This window comes from Tamandua tetradactyla, chromosome 10 (genome assembly GCF_023851605.1).
Source record: "Tamandua tetradactyla isolate mTamTet1 chromosome 10, mTamTet1.pri, whole genome shotgun sequence".
Lineage (NCBI taxonomy): Eukaryota > Metazoa > Chordata > Mammalia > Pilosa > Myrmecophagidae > Tamandua > Tamandua tetradactyla.
Window position 1 is genome coordinate 106,683,777 of NC_135336.1, and position 14,455 is coordinate 106,698,231.

Below are 14,455 nucleotides of genomic sequence, written 5' to 3' on the forward strand. Positions count from 1 at the left end.
ATTGTGGCAATGAGACGAGCTCCTGGGAGAGGTGGAGAAGGTCGGCCCACCATAAGTCAAGGCTCTTAGAGGGTCTAACGTCAGTGTGATGTGGGGAGGGTCCTTTCAGCCTACTAACCATAGGGATATTTCAGCACCTCGTTATCTTCTGGTTTTCCTGTGAGACCCTGCAGGACTGGGGGGATGGACAGCACGGCCAGCTCAGCGTTCTTGCTGGGACACAGTTGTGGGGTGGCGTCAGAGCCGGGCACCAGAACCAGCTGCCTCATCAGGCCCTGTAAGAGAGAAGGACAACCGTTTCAGCAACCACAGCTGCTGGAGAGGGGCCTGGGACCACTGCGGTACGACGTCCTACCTCAGGAGGAAGGGGCAGAGTGGGGGTGGGGTCTAGAGCGAGAAGAAAAGCCCACATGTGTTGGTTATTAGTGGGGCAATTGGGAGAAAGAGCAGAGAACCATACTTTTAAGTTAATTTAGTCACAGGAAAGGATTTTTCTGTGGACAAACTTAGAATAACTGGGATGCATTGCTCATCCATCTATCATTCATCCATAATCTACCCATCCAACCATTTATTATTCATCCATCCATAATCTATACATCCACCCATCCTCTGTCCATCATCCCTCCACCCACCCATCCACATATCCATCCGTTATCCATACACTTATCCATCTACCCATCCACCCATCTATCCATCCACCATCCACCCATCCTTCCAGCCACCATCCATCCTTTCATCCATCCTTCCATCCACCATCCATCCTTTCATCCATCCTTCCATCCACCATCCATTCTTTCATCCATTCTTCCTTCCACCAACCATCATTTCATCCATCCTTCCATCCACCATCCATCCTTTCATCCATCCTTCCAGCCACCATCCATCCTTTCATCCATCCTTCCATCCACCATCCATCCTTTCATCCATCCTTCCAGCCACCATCCATCCTTTCATCCATCCTTCCAGCCACCATCCATCCTTTCATCCATTCTTCCTTCCACCAACCATCATTTCATCCATCCTTCCATCCACCATCCATCCTTTCATCCATCCTTCCAGCCACCATCCATCCTTTCATCCATCCTTCCATCCACCAACCATCATTTCATCCATCCTTCCAGCCACCATCCATCCTTTCATCCATTCTTCCTTCCACCAACCATCATTTCATCCATTCTTCCTTCCACCAACCATCATTTCATCCATTCTTCCTTCCACCAACCATCATTTCATCCATTCTTCCTTCCACCAACCATCATTTCATCCATCCTTCCTTCCACCAACCATCATTTCATCCATCCTTCCAGCCACCATCCATCCTTTCATCCATCCTTCTATCCACCAACCATCCTTTCATCCATCCTTCCATCCACCATCCATCCTTTCATCCATCCTTCCAGCCACCAACCATCCTTTCATCCATCCTTCTATCCACCATCCATCCTTTCATCCATCCTTCCTTCCACCAACCATCATTTCATCCATCCTTCCTTCCACCATCCATCCTTCCTTCCACCATCCATCCTTTCATCCATCCTTCCATCCACCATCCATCCATCCACCCATCCACTATCCATATACTCACCCATTCACCATCCACCCATCCTTCTGTCATCTGCCAACCGACTCATTTGCACATCAGTCCATTACCCATACACTCATCCATCCGTCCATCTACCCATCCATCCATCCATCCATCTACCCATCCATCTATTCACCCATCCATTCACCATCCTTCTACTTCTCCTCTTACTGTGAACAGGCCTTTTCTCCTCCCTCTGCTGCCAACAAAGACCCGGGCTCCTCGCATGGATAGGGTGGCTGGGAAGGGCACATCAGCAGTTCTGAAAACATCAGAGGAAAGTTTTAGGGCTGTGGCAGATCCTAGTTGCATCCCCTTTGCTTATAAAAGCACAAGGAACAAGGCCCGTGTGAGGGTCTTCTGAAAACGTATGGTGAAGAGACCTCAGAGGTTGCTTCTCATGGCATGGGAAGCCTTGAGGTTGAGATGATGGGAGCCACAGCCTTCCACTTGCACAGGTTTCCAGCATGCCCACTCCCCACTGAGCCCCCACCCTTATACCATTTCTGGGCCCAAGGGGGAGGACAGCAGTGTCACAGCATGCAGCATGAGACTTGCTGCTGATTGGAGAGGTATTTGGAAGCTGCAACTTGAGTGGGGTCTTAATGTGTGAGTAGAGGCTGAACGTTGGAGCTGGGGCAGGAAGGCAAGTCTCCCGCTGGAGGGGACGGTGTGGTTGGGGTCTCTGGGGTAGAAAAGCAATGTGTGGGCTTCCTGGGCCCTCCTCACTGCCCGGTGCCTGCCAGGCCACAAGGCCACTGTCCTCTGGCAAAGGCACCCACTCCTTCGAATCTTTTGCCATCTGGCTGCAGTCGGCTGAGATGTGGTCAGCTGCTCCTCTGCTGGTGGACATGTGCCATCCTATGCACACTGCCTCCTCTTGGCTTCCAGGACTGCTGGTCAGCCATGTCCCAAAGTCCCCTGTCCACAATGGTCTGCAAGGCCCATGAACCCCATTAGCTTTGCCTGGATACTGTCCACTCTGGGCTCCAGCCCCAGGACTCCTGGCCTCATGCACAGCCTGGCTGTCATGGTCAGACTGACCAGTGTGAAGAGACAGAGTGAGGCTTTGGGGACCTCCAGTGGGCCAGGAGCTGCCGGACTCCGGGGTCCTGAGGAAGGCGTCAGGGGCAGGGCAGCCCCTGCCTGAGAAGTGGGCGCACCAATTGCACAACACCTGGGGAGGCCTCGTCCCCCAATTCCCCTGCATTGGGTCCAGCCCAAGAGCCTCTCGGGGGCAGTTCTGAGGACTGCTCTGACACCAAACTCTTCTCTTCTGCTGACAAGTCATGTGGAGTTTTTCCAGGCCTAGGAAATCGCCACCTGCCTCGGGCCTGCCCAGGAGTCAGGCTGACGTGCTCGCGAAGTACAGGAAGCGTTCCAGACTGAGCAGTGCCCCTTGGCGAGCCACCTCGCCAATTTGGCTTCGCTGTAACCCCCTGTGTCACCTCTGTATGGGGGTGGGGCTGAGAGAAAGAACTGGTCAGGTTAAGTATGCAAGTACTAAGGACTCCTTTTAGTGCCACATATGTTCCTTATGACAAAATAGAAGAAAAGTCTGCCTTGCAAATTCCTATCAAACGACTAAGAGATTTACAATAAATTGGATCGTGTGTGATAAAAGAGAAAGCATCACTGTTCCCATCACATAAAACTTGGGGGGCTTGAAAGGACAATTGTAAATGGCCACACCATGTGGTCTTAGCCATTTCCTGGTCCAGTTGCTGACTTTCGGGCCACAGAAATCGAGCGAGGGCAACGATGAGACGTGAGTTCAGGCTTTGGACCTCTGGATATCCCAGGCTAGGTTATAACGGCTAAGGAGCGTGCTGTTCATTTATTTGGATTCTCTGCAAATATCCTTCACATCATCAGCGGGAAAACTGGGCTCAGGGGGTTAAACAATGCTCCAAAGCCACCAGGTGAGCCCGGCCTCAGCTCTGCTCCACAGAGTCCCCTGCGGGAGCTTCACAGGTTTCTCTGCTGCTCTAGTGACCGTAGCAGTCCCCAGGGGGCCGCTTCCCCCAGCCAAGCCCCCCAGGCTCTTTGTAGGAGTCACGACTTTTGCTGGAGTGCAAACCTTCCTCTGGCTTGAAGCCACTGGTTCTCTGCTTTGCTTTAGGTTTTGTCGTTTTAAGGAGAAAAAATGTTAAAAACCTGCTGAGGATCTGTAACGCGCGCCTTGTCAGTGCCCCGTGGTGCACGTCTCCTCTGGCCCAGACTGCATTCCCTCTTCACCCCGCCCCAGGACTGGCCGGAAGTGGGTCCCTCCCCCAGCCCCGCTGTGGCCTTTCCAGAGGACAGGGTGACGTGCAGTCCAAACGACGGCCGCCCGGAGCCCCGCACGCCCCAGTCACGGCACCTGCATTGGGAAAACCTGACCTTGCCTGAGAGCTTGACCCCCGGGGCGGGGGCCATGCTCCGGGGACCCGGGCCCGCCCCGCGCCACACGAGGTGGCGGAGGACGCCGGGCAGCAGGACCCGTCTCGCGGGGGCACCCAGGGCCGCGCCACCCTCCCCCGGCGCCCGGCACCTACATGTCCGTGGGGGGCCCGCAGTCGGCGGCGAGGGAGAAGGCACCTCCGGACACGGCGAGGACGAGCGTGTGCCAGCGGCCGTCCTCCAGCGCGGGGCAGGCGAGGGGGACGCGCACCTGCCAGGGCCCTGCCGCCGCGCTCAGGAACAGCAGGTGGAGCCTGCCGGGTGCCCAGCGCAGCCCGAGCAGCACGCGGCCCCGCGCCGCCATCGCCGTCAGCAGGTACTCGTTCCTCTGCAAGAGAGGGGCAGGCTGGGGGCGCGGCGCCCCACACCCGCACATCCAGCCCCCCACCTGCCCCGAGGCACGGGGGGCCCTTCCTTGGATGACATCATTACGACTCACATCCCACTAACGCCTATCACAAGTAGAAGGGTAAAGAGTTTAAGGCAATGTGACCTGAAAGGCACGGGAGACGTGGAAAGCAGTCGCAGGCCTCTGTCAGCAACTTCCCCCCTCTGCAAAACTGCAAGCCGAACCCAATGCCACCGCCTTCCCAGGGAAGCCGACAGTCCCTCACGGTCTTCAAATCTAATCTCAGCACCTGGCCCAGCGTGGCTCGCAGGGAGCAAGGAGTCGACGGTGGGGGGGTCTCACCCGGATTCACCTTCCACGGTGAAAGGGGGATTCCCAAAGGGTGGGGGGACAATTTCAGAAAGAGGGCGTGATGCTCGGAAACCCGCAGAAGCCAAGGTAAGGGGGAAGCCCAGAGTGACGGCCTGGGGCCTTAGGTCACCTGTCAGGGCAGGTGAGGGAGCCATGAAGGTGAGGCCACCACAGAGCAGGGAGGCTGCAGCCAAGGTTCACCCACCCCATGGTGCTTGCACTGGGGCCCAGGGGCCTGGGGCCGGGTGGGACGCAGCCTTCTTGGGCCCCAGGGACCTGCCCAGAGGAGCTGGGCTCTGCCCCGTGAGGTGTCTCGGCTCACCCCTCCCATCGACACAGCTGTGCCTGCAGGGAACCCTGCCCTGGCCAGACAGTGCCACCCCCACGGGACCTGAGGAAGGAGGACAGAGTAAGGAATGCAGGTGAGTTTATTGGGGTTGCCAGCAGATCGGGGGTTGCAAGTGGAGGGAACACATTAGGTGGGGGTGCAGCAGGTGGGGCCGCAGCAGGAAAACAGGAGGGAAGGAAAGGTGGCCCAGGGGGGCAGGAGCTTCAGGGAACAGCGGGGTTGGGGTGGTGGTGGGGGTCCTGGGAGCCAGGGGGCAAAGGTCACATCAGGATGCGGGGCTGTGGCTGTGCCTGTCCTTGGGTAGGGTCAGCCATCCAACATGGTCAGGTTTGGGCCGAGACATGGCTGTGAGGGGCACACGAGGCAGCACCTGGAGCCTGGCTGGACCTGGGGCACGTGCCTGGTCAGCAGCAGGACGTTGGGGCCAGGGAGAGGCCTCAGCAGGCTGGGCAGGGACACGCAGGCCGGCAGAGCAGAGACACGCAGGAGGCCGGGCGGCAGCAGCCAGGCTGGCAGGAGGTGGGGGCACAGCAGGCGGGCTTGCACACAGGGCGGCAGAGCAGGGACATGCAGGAGGAGGGTCTGCAGCAGGACGAGGGGCAGGGGGTGGGCGCGCAGCACACAGGCTTGCAGCAGATGGGAATGCAGCATGGAGAGGACGTGCAGCAAGTGGGCTGGCAGCATGAAGTGTCCTGGCAAGAGGTGGGTTCACAGCAGACGGGCTCGCAGCAGATGGGCTCGCAGCAGAGAGGCTTGCAGCAGACGGGCTCGCAGCAGACAGACTTGCAGCAGACAGGCTCGCAGCAGACGGGCTTGCAGCAAACGGGCTCGCAGCAGACGGGCTCGCAGCAGACGGGCTCGCAGCAGACGGGCTTGCAGCAGACGGGCTCACAGCAGATGGGCTTGCAGCAGACGGGCTCGCAGCAGACGGGCTTGCAGCAGACAGACTTGCAGCAGATGGGCTCGCAGCAGACACGCTTGCAGCAGACGGGCTCACAACAGACGGGCTTGCAGCAGACGGGCTCGCAGCAGACAGACTTGCAGCAGACGGGCTCGCAGCAGACAGGCTTGCAGCAGACAGGCTCGCAGCATACGGGCTTGCAGCAGACAGGCATGCAGCAGGCCTGCTGGCAGGGAGAGGATGAGCAGCAAGCAGGCTGGCAGCTAGACTGCTGGCAGCAGGAGGGCTCACAGGAGCTGGTGCAGACAGCTTGGCAGGCGCTGGACCCACAGCTCACTGGGGTGCAGACAAGGGTCAGGCAGGGGGCTGGGGCGCAGCAGGTGGGGGCACAGCAGGTGGAGGTGCAGCAGGTGGGGGCGCAGCAGGTGGGGGCGCAGCAGGGGGGCTCGCAGCAGCTCTCTGGGCAGTTGTCCACCTCCCAGGAGGGGCCAGTGCAGGTGCTGGGCAGGCAGACCCGGCGGCCGTAGCTCAGGTCGCTGGAGCAGGCGGACACGGTGGACGCAGCCATGGTGGGTGGACGGGAGGTGAGCTGGGAGGAGTGAGTGTGTGAGTGTGTGAGTGAGTGTGCAAGTGTGAGGAGCTTGGGCTGTCGGGGCTTTTATCCCCCCCGTGTTGAGTGTTGTCCCAGCTGGAAGCTCTCCAGCTTCCCCTTCCTTGTTGGTGTTTTGACCAGGCTCAGTGTTTACACAAACCAGCTGGCTCAGCCCCCAGAGCCCTGACAGTGGCTGAAGCCTCTGTGGACCCACTGGCCTGGGTCTGACCCTCTGAGACCACACCATGGACAGATGTGCAGCCCTGCGATGTGTGTCCACCTCTGCTGTGCTCGGCCCTCCAGGCACTGGGACGCCATCCCCTCTGTTGGGGCAAAGGCGGTGAACCTGGGGTCTGGGGGTGTGGGGGGTGCACCCCACAAACAGGCAGCACCAGAAGGGTGAAGAGGTGGACGGACAGACGGACAAAAGTACATCAAATCCAACACAGAGTGACAGGAGTTGGAGAACGTCACTTCCAGACCCCTCAAGTCGGAGTTCCAGGAAGAGATGGGGAGGCAAAAGGGAGACACACAAGACAATTCGCAGAGCGGTCTTCAGGTCTGAAATGCTGAGCAAATACGTGAGAAGACGAGGAGAAAAAGGTGCCTGTCTGGATACGCTGGCACCGTTTTGACGCCAAACATACATTTAAAACCCTAAAAGCTTCCAGAATGTTCTACAGGCCACTTGAGCTCTGCAGACCTGGCTGCCCGAAGACGGCGGGGCAGAATCTTCCCGGGGTGCGGGAAAGTGACTGAGCTTGGACACCTCCACCGCCCCTCCCGGCACAAGGGAAGCCAGAGCGGTTCAGCCTCACGGCCATTCTGAAGGGCTGCCTCCACAGCCTGTCCAGGAAAGCCCACATCCAGAGGGAGTAGAAGACACAAAAAAGCTAATGGAGAGCAAAGGAACCAGCAAAAGCGGAGCAAATTTCTCAACCCTCTTAGGGAAAGGAAATACATCTGCTTGACTCGACTAAGCCAAGAAATGCTCTTTCTCCTTTATTTAATCCACCTCTGTAGGGCACAGGGCTCTGAGTGCTGGCAGACAGTCTCGGGCCCACTGCAGGGTCACACAGAATTCCGTCTCCCCCACACCCAAATTCCCTTGTGCTGCCCTTATGACAGCTCCTTCCCCCATCCCAAATCCTGGCAACACTGAGTCTTCATCGTTGTAGTTTTCTCTTTTCTAGAATGTCATGTGATGGAATCTTACTCTATGTAGCCTTTTGGGTGTGTCTGCTTTCATTTAGTACAATGTACTTGAGACTCGACATGCCGTTTCAGGCACCAATAGTTCATTTCTTTGTTATTGTTGAGAAATAGTCCATTGCATGGAATTATGTGCTTTTAACTTCAACGGTTGAAGGATACTTTTGGTGTTTCTTGTTTTTGATGATTACAAACAAGGCTGCCGTAAACACTGCGTGCAGGTTTTTGGGTGATGATGGGTTTTCATGTGTTTTGGGTGAAAAAGTAGGTGTGGGATCACCGGGTCATATGGTAATTGTGTTTTAACTTTATAAGAAACTGCCAAACTCTTTTTCCAAGTGGCTGTACTATTTTGCATTTCCACCAGCACTGTATGAGTGTCCCAGCTGCTACGCGTCCTTGCAGGCACTTGATGTTGTGAGTTTTTAATTTTAGTTTTAGCCATTCTAATTAGGTATGTAGAGCATCTCATGTGGGTTTATATTTGAATTTCCCTAATGACTAATGACGCTGGGCATCTTTCTATGTGCTTATTTGTCACACATACATCTTCTTTGGTAAAAAGTGTCCTCCCATTTTTACCCTCCCCCTTCTTTAGGTTTTCTTATTGTTGAATTTTGAGAGTTATTTATATATTTTGGACATAAGTACATTGGTCAGATGTGTGATTTGCATATATTTTCTGATAGTATGTGACTTGTTTTTTCATTCTCTTATCATTTAGCCAATGATAAAAGAAGGAGTGAATGGACAGACAGACAAAACTATATCAAATGCAACAGAAAATGACGTGAGATGGAAAACTGCAGAGAAACAGATGATGCTTCCAGAAGACCACTGAATAGGAGTTCCAGGAAGAGAGAGGGAAGCAAAAGGGAGACAGAAGAAAATGTCGCAGGGGTAAAGGCAAACTTGGGTCCTCAGGTGGTGTCTTTAGCAAAGTTTCAGAGTAATGCTGGGCTCTTAAAATGCTCTGTGAAATGTCCAGTCTCTTAGTTTCTGGAAGAGCTTGTGGAGAATTGGAATTTGTTGTTTTCTTTGACTGTCTGGTAGAATTCACCAGTGAACCATTTAGCCCTGGAGACTTCTTTGTTGGAATATTTAAAACTATGGATTCATTTTTTAAAGCACTGTCATATGGTAAGGTGGTAGATTTGAAGCTGTATGTCCCCCAGAAAAAGCCATGTTCTTTTAATCCATTCCGTGTGGGTGGGACCTTTTGATTAGGTTGTTTGAATTGAGATGTGACCCAGCCTATTTCAGGCAGGCCTTAATCCTCTTACTGGAGTTCTCTGTGAGAGGGTAAAGGACAGAAAAGAGCCCCGGGGAAGCTGAGAGAAGGTCCACAGAAAACAGAGAGGAAGCCACTGGAGCTGGAGGCGGGACACAGTGAAATCCAGGAGAAAGAGAGCAGCAGCCATCACCACGTGCCTTCCCCTGTGCAAAGGAACGCAGCCTCACCTGTGGTCAGTTTTCAGGTCTATTGATGCCTTAATTTAGGCATTTTTCATGCCCTCAGAACTAAACTTGTAAGGTAATAAATCCCTATTGTAAAGCTAACCCATTTCTGGTATATTGCATTTTGACAGCTTTAGCAAACTAAAGCTGATAGTGAGTTTGCATCTTCAAACAAGTGGTCCATTTCATCTAACTTGCCCAATTTACAGACATAAAATTGTCTGTTTTCTTTCGTTTTTATTCTCTTAATGTCTGTGAGATCTGTAGTAATTCCAGCTCTTCCTTACTTAATATTGGTAATTTGTGTTTTTCTCTCTTTTTAGTCAGTCATACTAGAAGTTTATCAAATTTATTTATCTATTAAAATAACAAGATTTTTGCCATTGATTATTGCTGTTGTTTTCAATTTCACCAATTTCAACTTTAGTCTTTATCATTCCCAACTTTATACCTGGTATGAATTTAATTTATTCTCTTCATCTTTTTACTTTCAATCATCTGTCTTTATATTTAAAATGCCCTCAGAATTAAACTTTAAGGACTTAAAATATAGGAGTTTACTTTTTTATCCAGTCTGACAGCCTTGCTTCTTTTTTTTGGCTTTTTTTTTTTTTTTAAAGGAAAGACAGAGAGAAGGAAGGAAGGATAGAAGGAAGGAAGAGAGGAAGAAAGGGAAACATCTTTTAAACATTTTCTTGTTTTTATTGTATTTTGTTTCTCCGTTTTCGTTACATGGGCTGGGGCCGGGAATCGAACCGAGGTCCTCCGGCATAGCAGGCAAGCACTTTGCCCGCTGAGCCACCGTGGCCCGCCCTTTTTTGGCTTTTAAAAGGGGAATTTATTGAGCTGCAAGTTTACAGTTCTAAGGCCATGAGAATTTCCAAATTAAGGCATACAGAGAAAGATACCTTAACTTCAAAGAAACGGCCGGCGAAGTTCAGGGTTTCTCTCTCAGCTGAAAGTCGCATGGCGACGTCTGCTAGCTCTCTCTCCTCATCTCATAAGGCTTCCCGGGGGACTTTTCCCTCTGCGTCTCCAAAGATCTCCAGCTGTGTGGGTTCTGTTGGCACTGTGAGCTTTCTTGGTTCTCCAGCCACTGCTTATTCTGTTTTTTTTTTTTTTTTTTTCGCATGGGCAGACACCAGGAATTGAACCCAGGTCTCCGGCATAAAGCCAGAGACTTTATGTTGCTTTTTGATACATGATGAATTGTGTTCTGTCCCCCAGAAAAAACTGCTTTTGTTCTTAATCCCCTGCTGCGGGTGGGAACTCACTGGAGATAGGACCTTTTGAAGAGGTTATTTTTAGCTAAGGTACAGCTGACTAAACCAGGCTGGGTCTTAATCCTGTCACTGAAGTCATTTTGGAGTGAAACCACAGGAAGAGCTGGGGACAGGAAGTCAGCAGGGGCATGGAAGAGAAAAGGGAGGCCATGGCCATGACAGGCCCTCAGTGCTTTCCTCTGCTCTCTCCTCGCAGATTTCACACCACTGGATCTCTGTACTTTGTCCTTGCACGCTTGAATTTGGGCCTCTTTCATGATACCTTTCCATCAAGTTTGTCCTAAATGGAGCCCATGGATTTTTCTTTGTCATCTGGTAATTTGACCTGTTTTTATTTGGGATTTGGGGAGATTTAAAAACTCTGCCACATCCAAATAGGAAAGGAAGAAGTAAAACTTTCATCATTTACAGATAACATGATAGCATACTGGGGAAACCCTAAGAAATCTATGACAAAACTACCTGAGCTAATAAACAAATCCAGCCAAGTGGTAGGACAGAAGATTAATGTACAAAAATCAGTAACGTTTCTATAAACAAATAATGATCTCACTGAGGAGACAATTAAGGAAAAATTCCATCAAACTAGCAACCCAAAGAATCAGGTATCCAGGAATAAGCTTAACCAGGGATGTCAAGGACTTGTACCTAGAAAACTGCAAAACATTGTTAAAAGAAATCAAACAAGACCTAAATAGATGGAAAGATGTTCCATGCTCATGGATAGGAAGGTTGAATGTTATTAAGATGTCAATTCTACCCAAATCAATCTATAGACTCAATATAATACCCATCAAAATTCCAACAACCTACTTCGAAGACTTGGAAAAACTAGTTACCAAATGCATTTGGAAGAGAAAGAGACCTCGAATAGCTAAAGATGTCCCACAAAGAGAAGAGCAAAGTGGGGGGACTAACACTTCCTGTCTTTAAAGCTTACTATAAAGCCACAGTGGACAAAACAGCATGGTACTGGCACAAACACAGAAGGACTGACCAATGGAATAGAATCAAGAATATGGAAACAGACCATCAAATCTGTGGTCAACTGATCTTTGATAAGGCCTCCAAATCCACTGAACTGGGACAGAATAGTCTTTTCAATAAATGGGCATGGGAGAACTGGATTTTAATAGCCAAAAGAATGAAAGAGGACCCCTACCTTAAACCCTATACAAAAATTAACTCACAATGGGTTAAGAACTTAGATATAAGAACCAGAAGAAGAAACAAAACATCTTGAAGAAAAATATCTTCAAGATCTAGTGAGAGGAGTTAGCTTCTTAAACTTTATACCCAAAGCACAAGTAACAAAAGAGAAAACAGATAAATGGGGACTCCTTAAAATCAAAAGCTTCTGTGCCTCAAAGGGCCTTGTCAGAAAGACGAAGAGGCAGCCAACTCAATGGGAGAAAATATTTGGAAACCACGTATCAGTAAAGGTTTGATATCCTATGTTCATAAAGAAATTATACAACTAAGCAACAAAAAAACAAACAACCTGTTATAAATGGGTGAAGGATGTGAATAGACATTTTTCTGAAGAGCAAATACAAATGGTTGAATAGCACAAGAAGGGATGCTCTTCTTCATCAACTATCAGGGAAATGCAAACCAAGACAACAGTGAGACACCACCTCACACCTATAAGAATGGCTGCTATTAAACAAATAGGAAACTACAACTGTTGGAGAGGATGTGGAGAAATTAGAACACTTACCACTGCTGATGGGAACGTATAATGGTACAGCTGCTATGGACAAGAGTTTGGTGGTTCCTTTCTAAATAGCAAGTTGCCCTACGACCCAGCAATACCAATACTAGTTATATACCCAGAAGAGCAAAAAGCAGTGACAAGAACAGACATTTTGCACTGGTGTTCAAAATGGCAGTTTTCACAATTGCCATGAGATGGAAGCCATCCAAGTGCCCATCAACAGACGAGAGGACACACAAACTGCGGTGCAGACATAGGACGGAATACCATGCAGCAGTGAGATGAAATGAGGTCCTGGAGGACACAACGCTGTGTGAAGTAATTCAGACAGAAGGACAGACTGCATGGCTTCACTAGTGTGACTCGGACAAAGGTAACGTCAGAGGTTTCACTGCAGAATACAGCAGGCCTGGAAGTATTCCAGGCTTGAGACGGGGAAAGGCTGCCCAGTGAGGTTGAACTTAAATGTGAGGGAACATATAGAAGTGATGGTGGCTAATCTGTGGGTTTATAAGTAACACTGTCATATTGAAGGTGTATATGATTGAAAGGGGATGTGAAGTGCCACGTATCCCACTGACCAACTCCACATTATGAATAAGTTCTCCCATGGACTCCTTCAAAGGTGGGATCTTTTACGGAGTCGATCACAGAGGGGGATGAGGAACTAGTATCGCATGCTCTGGCCTGCAGTTAAGACGAAGACGTCGACAGGCACCACCAGGGGCAAATAATTGGGGAGGGACAAGCGGGATAGCAGGTGTTGATTTGACAATGGGGGAGGCTGTGTTTGTCAGTTCTTGTCTCTTTGGACCAATGAATTCAGTCTAAAATGGAAAGAGCTGCTACTTGTTCAACCAAGCGAGGGCACTGTGCGACATGGTTTGTTTTCTTTTGGATGTCATCCCTGATGCCCAGTGGAAGGAGGGGCAATGACTGAGGAACTGAAAGGTGGAGATGTGTGTATATACAGATGATGGAATATGGTGCGTCCACAAAAAGGGAGCACATCAGGGCTACACGATGAACTGAATAAACCTTGGGGACAAGGTGCTGTGCAAAATAAGCCAGAAACAGAAGAACAAATAAGCTATGGTCTCTTTCAGAAAATGCTCATGAGAAAATTGGAGCCTAGATACAGCAGCTGCCCTCACCCTGGGGTTCTAAGTGCATTTCTAGATTCTGAGACTCTGCGCTACGTGCTATATGCCTATTTGCTGGCATTGCCCTGGGACTCTGGGCACCTCTGTGACACCTGAGATGCAGAGCTGGGGCTCTGCAGCCTTGAACGTCAACATTGCTACAAACAATAACAGCTAAAGTGACTGAAAGAGAGACAGGCCTCAATGAGAGGTGAAAGTGAAGCCAATCTGGCTGGGACTAAGGTAAATCAGAATAGAAGGTAAGAGATGGTAACGTACGCACCCTAGACCTTCACCTGCTGTATGAGACCGGAGACAGAGAGGTTTGTTGGGTCTAGAAGCTAAATTTTCTGTAACACACAATCTCATCAGCCTGCCTGGAGAGCTCATTTAAACAACCCAACCCCCTGGAGTCCAGAACAGGAACGAGACCCTGTAATTCTGCATGTCTTCATGGAATACCCGGATACATCCCAGACTATGGTGGGCTGAGAATTAAAAAGCATTGGTGGAGTCCCTGAGGGTCAGAAGGAAAAATATGGGAAAATTAAATCTTACCATCTGGGAAACCCCTGGACTCCCTCAAGCATCAGGGATTCCCAAGAAAATAGGCCACGCCCTGGATTTTGAGACTTGCCCTTAGGAAACTTATTTCTGTAGCAGGAAAGCTAAGACTACCTACAGTAGGCCTAAGAGTTACTTCTGGAGGACCTCTGCTGTTCCTCAGATGTGGCCCAAGTGTCTCTAAGCCCGACTCTGCAAGTGAAATCACTGCCCTCCCTGCTACGTGGCACACGACATCCGGGGGTGAAAGTCTCCCTGGCCATGTGGGGTGTGACTATTGGGGATGTCTGGCCCTGGCACCATGGGATTGATAATGCCTTCTGGACTAAAAGAAGGAAAATAAAGTAACAAAATAAAGCATCAGCGGCTAAGGGGGTTCAAACAGAGTGGAGAGCCTGCTCTGGAAGCTACTCTTACGCAAGCTTCAGCTGGATATTGCGAATGGCCATGGTTTGCCAAACTGCAACCAGCATTGTGCCTATTAACCCTGAAGAACACTGAGGGCTGAAC

General features: G+C 50.7%; 2 protein-coding genes across 2 annotated transcripts in view; both read right to left on the minus strand.

The window, feature by feature from the left end:
• The window catches only part of TSPEAR (thrombospondin type laminin G domain and EAR repeats), a 259,806-nt gene that overhangs the window by 24,222 nt on the left and 221,129 nt on the right, over nucleotides 1–14,455 (minus strand). Inside the window, exons 3-5 of the mRNA XM_077119166.1 lie at nucleotides 4,123–4,355; nucleotides 1,757–1,847; nucleotides 119–275 (exon numbers count right to left, since the gene is read on the minus strand). Of these exons, the coding sequence (XP_076975281.1) occupies nucleotides 119–275; nucleotides 1,757–1,847; nucleotides 4,123–4,355 (481 nt within the window). The remainder of the gene's footprint in view (nucleotides 1–118; nucleotides 276–1,756; nucleotides 1,848–4,122; nucleotides 4,356–14,455) is intronic.
• On the minus strand, nucleotides 5,514–6,545 carry LOC143648768 (uncharacterized). Its single transcript, XM_077119181.1, has 2 exons — nucleotides 5,951–6,545; nucleotides 5,514–5,674 (listed from the first exon to the last, which is right to left on the minus strand). The coding sequence occupies exons 1-2, from the start codon at nucleotides 6,543–6,545 to the stop codon at nucleotides 5,514–5,516; spliced, it is 756 nt and encodes a 251-aa protein (XP_076975296.1).

Bases quoted from the DNA above. Each gene is read 5' to 3' on its own strand.
- LOC143648768 (XM_077119181.1), bottom strand. From the start codon at position 6,545: ATGGCTGCGTCCACCGTGTCCGCCTGCTCCAGCGACCTGAGCTACGGC. The intron at 5,675-5,950 runs AGCCCGTCTGCT...CCACCCCCTGCC, and splicing joins CTGTGAGCCCGTCTGCTGCA to CCTCGTCCTGCTGCAGACCC.